Source organism: Amia ocellicauda, chromosome 13, assembly GCF_036373705.1.
Source record: "Amia ocellicauda isolate fAmiCal2 chromosome 13, fAmiCal2.hap1, whole genome shotgun sequence".
Taxonomy (NCBI): Eukaryota; Metazoa; Chordata; class Actinopteri; order Amiiformes; family Amiidae; genus Amia; species Amia ocellicauda.
The window spans coordinates 29,393,194-29,402,208 of NC_089862.1; the positions used below are offsets into that span (position 1 = coordinate 29,393,194).

General features: G+C 40.0%; 1 protein-coding gene across 8 annotated transcripts in view; it reads left to right on the forward strand.

Moving 5' to 3' along the window:
* Nucleotides 1-5,703, forward strand: part of rbm47 (RNA binding motif protein 47) — a 50,057-nt gene extending 44,354 nt beyond the window's left edge. For 6 of the 8 annotated variants that reach the window (XM_066720504.1, XM_066720503.1, XM_066720505.1 and 3 more), the window contains 4 exons: nucleotides 469-1,619; nucleotides 2,904-3,110; nucleotides 4,419-4,606; nucleotides 5,173-5,703. In XM_066720504.1, the coding sequence (XP_066576601.1) occupies nucleotides 500-1,619; nucleotides 2,904-3,110; nucleotides 4,419-4,606; nucleotides 5,173-5,421 (1,764 nt within the window). In that variant the 5' untranslated portion in view covers nucleotides 469-499 and the 3' untranslated portion in view covers nucleotides 5,422-5,703. The remainder of the gene's footprint in view (nucleotides 1-468; nucleotides 1,620-2,903; nucleotides 3,111-4,418; nucleotides 4,607-5,172) is intronic. The other 2 variants (XM_066720510.1, XM_066720511.1) reach the window with 2 other exon arrangements.
* Nucleotides 5,704-9,015: the final 3,312 nt, after the last annotated feature.

Sequence of the window (9,015 nt, forward strand, 5' to 3'; positions counted from 1 at the left end):
AACATATTAAGATTATAGATATTCTCTTCATGTATTTTAATTCTTACAACAAGACTGTCTGCTTTTAATCATACATATATATTAGGAAAGCAAGCAAATTTGAAACAGTACGGTGTCAAATTCCTTTAGCAATTGTATTTATTTATGCATTGTAAAAATGCTCCACGTCAAAGCCTTCTGAAAAGCACAACGGTAATTTGATTCTGTTTACCTGAGATTATTTTTTATTTTGTCTGATTGTAAGGGCACTGCAATATGTGTGCCAGACATTACAGCCTTCAGCACAGGATTCCTCAGAGTGGCATTAAACAAGAGTTGATTGAGACATTATAACAACTCATTATCTTTTTATTGGCCTTATTTTCGTGAGCACTTCACATGGAAATTGGTTGTGTGCGTTACGCTGGAAACGGGCATCGGGACAAACCAAAGTGACCTCCTTTTGTTTTCTGCTTCTTCTCACTCTAGGCCTCAGAACAAATTGAATGGTTGTGGCATAATGACAGCTGAAGACTCCACTGCTGCCATGAGTAATAGCGCTTCTAACAAATCTGCGTGCAAGGTCCCCGAAGGAGTGTCTGGAGCCCCAAACGAAAGTGCTCTCTTGGCCCTGATGGAGCGCAGCGGCTACGGCATGGTCCAGGAAAATGGTCAGCGGAAGTATGGCCCTCCTCCTGGCTGGGAAGGGACCTCTCCCCCCCGTGGCTGTGAGATTTTCGTGGGGAAGATTCCCAGAGATGTGTACGAAGACGAGCTGGTGCCGGTGTTTGAATCTGTGGGGCGCATCTACGAAATGCGTCTGATGATGGACTTTGACGGCAAGAACCGGGGCTACGCTTTTGTCATGTACACACAGAAGCATGAGGCCAAGCGGGCTGTGCGGGAGCTGAACAACTACGAGATCCGCCCAGGGAGGCTACTGGGCGTCTGCTGCAGCGTGGACAACTGTAGGCTGTTCATCGGGGGCATCCCCAAGATGAAGAAGAGAGAGGAGATCCTGGAGGAGATCTCCAAGGTAACAGAAGGCGTGCTGGACGTGATCGTGTATGCCAGCGCGGCAGACAAAATGAAGAACAGGGGATTCGCCTTCGTGGAGTACGAGAGCCACCGGGCCGCCGCCATGGCCCGGAGGAAACTCATGCCGGGCCGGATCCAGCTCTGGGGACATCAGATCGCCGTGGACTGGGCGGAGCCAGAGATTGACGTGGACGAGGACGTTATGGAGACCGTCAAGATCCTGTATGTCCGCAACCTGATGATTGAGACATCGGAGGAGACCATTCGCAAGATCTTCAGTCAGTTCAACCCCGGCTGCGTGGAGCGAGTGAAGAAGATCCGCGACTATGCCTTCGTACACTTCGTCAACCGCGATGACGCCGTGAGCGCCATGAACAGCCTGAACGGGACTGAAGTGGAAGGGTCCTGCATCGAGGTCACCCTGGCCAAGCCGGTGGACAAGGAGCAGTACACACGCTACCAGAAAGCTGCAAAGGGAGTAACACCATCACCAGAAACACCACAAGCCAACTATGTTTACCAGTGTGACCCCTACACATTAACCTATTACGGATACCCCTACAATGCACTGATAGGACCCAACAGAGATTACTTCGTTAAAGGTTAGGCTTTATTTCCTTTTGTTAATACTCTTTGTTTTACTTATTGGTAAGGGAACAATACACAGCTCATGGTGCTAAAATAATATATTCATTGTGGCATTACAAGATCAAATTGATTTATCTTTTTTTTAAATCAGTTTTTTTAGGGGAAATCTGTGTCTTTGCTGTCTGCTTATAAAGTGTTTCTGACTTGTAATCAAAATGCTGACTCTCAATGGCCTGGGCATTAACAGGGGAAATTTTCCATGCATTTTATGTTTAACTCTCTTTTCAAGTAAGCCCATTTCGACTTGATCGAATGGAAAATCTTTGATGCCAAAAATATCAATATGAAAGCATTTATACGTGCAACAAGAGATAGCTCCACTTAATTAAACTCTATAGTGTGAAACCTCATATTGTCCCTTAAGTTGCTCCCATTTCTGTTCTGGTAACGATCAAGTTGAACAGCTTCCTCTATTGTCATGTTTTTCCTTCTTCCAGCATTTCCATTGATATCATTAATCTATGGGATGTTTCCAATTAAAAAAGTAAAAGGGCATCTTAAGTATATGTTTTACTAAAAATGCCCCTGCTGACTATAAGCTTCACATTATTTAGTACCATCTGACGTACACAGTAAAAGTTTGTCTCTCGTAAGAATTTCTCCAAGGGCAAGTATACCAGAGCAGTCCTGTCATTTTCTTGAAAGACCCATCACTCTGGGCTTTAAACGTGATAAGCTGCTCCCAGTACAAAAAAGGCATAACCCAAATTAAGGCCATTTGTCCTTTTTTGTTTTGCCTCAGGACCAAAATAATTGTAGAAATAAATAAATCCATAAAACTAAGATTTAACAACAGTTATTGATTCAGTCCACTTAAAACCTACCCAGGATACTGTCTGGCTCCCGGAGCATTTCTACAGCGTTCTTAATGTTTTTAGTTCCTTGGCTCATAGTTTCCTGCATCAGTTATGACTTAAAGAAAAGATAACATGGTTGCAGAGGACGTCGTTTCCGTTTTTTGGCAACTTTGGAGGGATAAAAGGCCCACGAGCAGAAGATCCTCTTGGAAGCATTTTAAGTGGACGAATCTAGAACCATGCAGATATACAAGTAGGCGTGCCACAAGAGAAATAGAGGAAATCAATAAAAATACAGATTTTATAAATTATTCCTTAAAATGAATAATTTATACTTGTGGCGGACGACACAGTTTCTCACTAAACCGTGTTGATGATATTGTCGCAGGAAGTGAGCGTGCTGTGGTTCTGAACACGTTCCTCTCTCGTTTGTATCTCAAGCAGGTACTGTAAGGGGCCGAGGGCGTGGGGCGGCTGGGAATAGGACCCCAGGTCCCAGGGGCTCATACCTGGGGGGATACTCTGCAGGCCGTGGCATCTACAGCAGATACCATGAAGGGAAGGCCAAACAACAAGACAAGCCCTATGAGCTCGTTCCCAGCCTGGAACTGACGGCAGTCAACTCAATGGGCATTAAACCTGGCACAAGTTAGTTTCAAAGCCGCTTGCTATCAATCCCATACCCAAACATCCATAACATCTTTTCCCATCCTTTAACTGTCTGAACAGCTACAGGGTGGCTTCTTCTAATCTTTTCTATGTGCCGTCTCATTCTCGCTAACACTGCATTTTCATGATCTGGGCATCAAAGACGGGCTCATGGATTTCTTCCAATGTTTTCAGGACCAGATTTAAATCAAAATGGGTCATTTCAATTCATATTCATATACTTCCCTGATTAACACAATCTTCACCACTACAGGTGGATGGTATTAGAGTGCAATGCAGTTCACTTAATGACCCAATTACACCAATAGAACACAATCATGGAATTTTTCATTCTAAATCAGCTTGTATAAGATTGGACCATTGTCATCTGCACTTCTGTATAGAATAAGTGCCCCTGTCTATTGGTGACCACAATCCAGTGATCTTTAAAGTGAAAAGATTTGAGTGTCCTTAACAGGACATACTGTTTGCTCAATAGTCTTTTGTTGTACTGAATAATTAACTCAAGGCTTATTTGCGCTGTTAAACGTATTAACCTTCTAGCAGTTATTCTCTAAGCTGAATCATACTGACCAAATCTGGCACCATTATACATGAATTGTGTAACTTTTTTGTACTGTGTTTAGATTATAGGCTTCAAGTGTTTCTCATGTTCTTCTGTGTGCCCTTTTTCTCAACACATTTGTTTTTCTCACAAATATATTCCTACATAATCTGTTTGCCCATCTTGTTGGCTTAATCCAACTAAAATAGTTTACATTGTTCTGCATTATTTGAGTAACAGATAGAGTTTGGACTTACAGTATATCATATTACCCTCAATACACACACTGTTAGAACTGGTTGCAAACAGGGCACAAGACCTCTCGAATTTGTGAAATATTACATTTACAAACTGTTTCTCATCTTTTGTTTAGTTGATCACAGTCTGATCACAGATGTGACTGATATGTAAAAACATTTAATTCAGACATCTAAAATGCAATATCTCTATAATCTCAAGTCAATTACTATAAGAATTTGCAGACAAAGAAGAGTATAGCATTAGTTTTTCCCCCAAAAAAGCTTGCATATGAGTGAAACAGCTAGTTACTGCCAAGTCATAGGGGTTGTTTAAGCATGGTACTCTAAGTGAACCAAAGCCTATGATGACCAACAGTGGGAAATTAGTGCCAAGATTATTACAAATTCCATCATAAAAGTGCATGCACCAGTGACACTTCTGTGCATTTCTGAACACTTTTCTCCACCTTTTCTCGAGCTAACAATGTGCCTGTGTGTTTTCAGTGGGCCTCCCTACACTAGGCGGCCAGTACCCAATGTTTTCAGCTGGGCAGGCAGCTAAGCTAATAGAGGATGGGAAGATGCATGCAGTGGAGCACCTAATAAACCCCATCGCAGTTCAGCATGACCACACTGGCGGCCAGGCGGCCACCGCCGTCATCCCAACCGTGTCCACCCCCCCACCATTTCAGGTATCGGCTATTCCAAACTCTTCACTGATGCTGAAAATGTATTGTGGTTACAGTAGTTTAACTTTGATGTGAACCAAAAATATTTCTGTTTTTCTACCACCATAAAATCTACCAATAAAGGATTATAGATCAATAGGCAATAGCACTTACAAATGGTTACTTCTCTGTCGAGAACATCCAAATGTTACTCCTTGATAGGCTGATAATAAGGCTGTATTAATATGTTGTATGTAACACATAAAGCATTCATGTTTGAAAAGCACCACATAAATGCCTGTTTCCTATAACGTGTACATCAAAGTACAAAGGTACATTTAGATTTTGGCTCACTGGTAAATACCTGGCTGATTACTTGTTGACAGGGGAATGGCAGAAGAACGACAGAATTCATTATACAAATTATAGGAGGATATACGCAAAATCTTCAAATTATGTGGGCATATGGCGTAAGCCCTCAACTACACTTGCTGTACTAAAATTTACTGAAATGGGTCTGGTACACAGGAGCAGTCCCAACAACATCCAAATGTGATGCTATAAATACCGTGTTTCCTTGTCTTTTGCAGGGCCGCCCCATCACCCCGGTGTACACCATGGCCCACAATGTTCAGAGGATTCCTGCTGCCGGTCTGTACGGGGGGGCCTACATGCCCATCGCCACACCTGCGACTACAGCCACCCTGGCGGCTCTCCAGAAGAACGCAGCCGCTGCCGCAGCTGCCGCTGCTTATGGGGGGTATGCGGGCTACGTACCTCAGGCCTTCCCAACGGCCACCTTCCAGGTCCCCATACATGACATCTACCAGACGTACTGAAGACTTGCACGAAAACACTGAAGGAACACTTTAGTATTTATGAAGAGTGAATTCTAGCATGAATGTTGTTTTATTTTCATTTGTTGTTATTTTTTTAGTTTTTAAGTGAGAGACTCTTATTCAAGAAAAGAAAAAAAAAGAAAAAAAAAAAACGTCCAGAAATGAAAGTGAAGACTACTGAAGACTAACATGTTGTTTGCGTAAACTCGATATATATATATTTTAAAAAAAAGTTTAAAACTATTGAAAAAAAAAAAAAATATATATATATATATATATATATATATATATATATATTTTTTTTTTAAGGATTTTCCAACATGTTAATAGTATATCTAGAGAATTCTATTAGAAACACTCAGAAATAGCTTTTAAAAAACAAACAAAAAAACTTCTAGGCATTGATATCTTCCGTCCATATGTTGTACGTCTGTGACATTAAAAGAGGAGGTTTATAGTTATGCATTTATTATTAATGTTATTGTTATTATTAATATTATTATTGTTATTCATGTTTGAGGTGTTTTTTTCTTTATAATATTCTGTGGTATGAAAGTCTTGAGTTATTTCTGCACTCCAGCTGTTAAATGTTGAGCCTTTCGTGAAACCCTTGCCTCTGAAAGCAAGTATAGAAACCAGCACTGGAGGATGTTTACTTTTTGAAAAGCAATACCTGACTTCTCCAAATAAGCAGCAGAAGCTCATAATAGTTTTGGGTAGTCATCTTTACCTAAAATGTACTGGATTATGTAATGCATTCCAAATAAAGAACATTATTCCAGGTGAATGACTTTGATAGTTTGGGAGTGTAGGGTCAAAGGTTTGAATACGTAGAAAGTTCAGATTCTTTTCAGCAAAACATACGGCACAAATGTTCCATATATGGGATGGGATACAGGGAACATATTTTTTACCTGCTTTCGAGAGTATTGTGCCATTTTTGAGCCAGTAGATCATGGTTATTCCAATTTACAATTTCCCTGTTTGGGGCACAATATGATGTTTTAATTTGGTTTTAAGTGAACATTAATAGAAGAGACCATCGCTATTAAGTCAAAAGGGAGACGTCTGTAATAAAATCATTTGAAGCATTTCCAAATAATGGACATTCATAGCAGTGCAACTGGTCTTCAGAGCATTTGAACCTCGTCAGCAAAGAAGGCGTCACTCCAGAGATCATCTCTTTGTGGGGACTTGTCAAAATAACATTTGGAAGACAAATCAGGAAAACGTTTTATGCTGACTAAAGAACACACAGTTTGCTGTGAATCTATATTTAGTAACATGCATATACACACTAAGGTGTATGTTCAAGAGGAACACTCACAAAATTATGAATTGCTATGAAAACAATGACTAATGTGCGTGTACAAGGTAACAATAACGTTATTTTTTGCATGACTTTGCTTATGCATACGTTAACAGGATTAAGTATGCATGCATTCTGGGCTGTGACAAACATATTGACATAGTTGGTATATTTTGCCGGTACATGGTAAGGGGATACCATTTATTGTTACAAAGGATGGCCCAAGTGCTTGGCCATGTTGGAGACTGGCTAACTGTTCACAAGTATATGTGTAGGCAAACTGACACACTTCGCATGTAGAGGAACAAATGTCGCAGTGTAAGAATGATCCTGCTCTGTGCAAAATCTGCAGAGTCTGAGAATTTAATTGGCATGATCTCTTGATTATCCATATTTAATTCCAAAAGTAAAATATTATGCTTCGAGAGTTCTGTCAATATGGGTTGAGAGTCAACAGATTGCATGGAAGAAAGAACACAATCATGAAAAATGATGATAGTGTCAAGTCATACTTTTAAAATAGAGGAACAGAATTAGTGTTTATTTTTTATTTTTTTTAGAAATATTAATTTCAAAAAGGCATTTAATTATTCACCTTGGTTACTGCCCAAACATACATTTTACAGATACTCCAGATGTCCTTGATTATATTGAATTCAAAGAAGAGAGGTAGATTGCATTTAGTTAGTTTCATTTTGGTTTTGTATTTGGAATGCATTTCAAGGGCTACTGTTTATTTCTTAACCTATATATTGGAAGGGGTTACCACTGAAATCATCAAAACAGATCTGCCTCTTTATGTGGCCATATACTAGACTTTATGCCATATATTACCGTACTTGGTAAACGGAACAGACGCCTCTCATGGCCAGTATGAAAATCTTACCCTCACAACCTGCAATATTCTGAAGTAGGATCGAAGTCCATCTGCTTTGAGTTGTCATAGTTTTGTGTGTCTATGGAGGCTGGAGGGAGCTTGTTTTTACCTGTGCAAACACTCCAAGCTCTGTATGCAAAAGCTCAGAACAACGACAAAGTGTTGCAATGCAGTCCTCTTTTGATTAGCCTTCGGATTTGCTTCTTATACCCTCTTAAACATCGAGAATGAACACAACAAAAAGTGTCTCTCCATTGTTCACAGCTGGGACTGACAACGTTGTGCTTAACATGCTTTTTTTGGGGGGGGGGTTCATCTTTTAATGCTTACTTTTTATTTTATTTTATTTTATTTTACTCATTATGTGCCTGTCATGCTAGACTTTTGAACACATGCCTGTGGCATTATGAGAAAGTTAACAAATAGAGGAAACATACTGATAAAAAGCAAACTTCCCCAAATACTTAATGAGCACTTTGGCTAACTTTACCTCTAATTGCTAGCTCAACCATAAGATTCATAGTTAGTGGCAGGAGTTTGAAGTGGAAACTACAATCCATACAGTCCACAGTTGTGTTGAATTTCCTTGATCTTGCACATTGGTTATTGTGATCCATATATTTACTGTAGTAGGCATTTATTGTTCTCATGAAGGTAAAAAGCCAGTCAAGGAGACTGCAGGGAACAATATTAGCCACACATTGTAGTCTATAAAAGGCGCCGTATTGCTAGAGGCAATGAATCGCCGTCTCATCCTAGTGTTCAGTTCAGAGTGTTTGATATCTCCATCAAGCTTAGAGGAGAAAGGATTCCCCCTAGTAACGGTTCTTTCCTGTTCATGTGAAGCAACCAAAAAAATGTACATGAAAGAAACAAGCAGCTACTGTGGATACTGGTATACTTTGCCTTCCTGCGGTACACTGTTGATAGGCCGATTCTGATAAAGCGTCCATGTGCACTTTAGGTATGCTGATGCTTTATCAGTTTGTTCATGCTAATTGAAACACAAGGTGAAAAGAGTAAGGAGATGCATATCAAAAACAGTGCAGATGACGTGTCCATTCACAATGCACCATATTGCTACAGTGACCTTTCAAAAGAAAGCCCGGCTGCGAAATACACGCTGGTTACACGAAGCAATGCTTTTTACTTTTAATTTGGAGTCCTGTACAGAAATACAGTATATAAATGTGTGCTTAAATGCATATATGAGACATAAATTGTGTAGAGTTTGAGAAAAGCATGTGGCGTGCCATATTATTGTACCATTTTATTTCAATGTTATCTGAGAAGATATTATTACCGAAGTAGGAACTTAGATGCTCAGGCAGTGTTTATAGCCTGTTTAAAGGCTTGATGATGTTTGTAAAATGCAGTAACTTAACGTGGTATCCCCTCTCTTTATGAC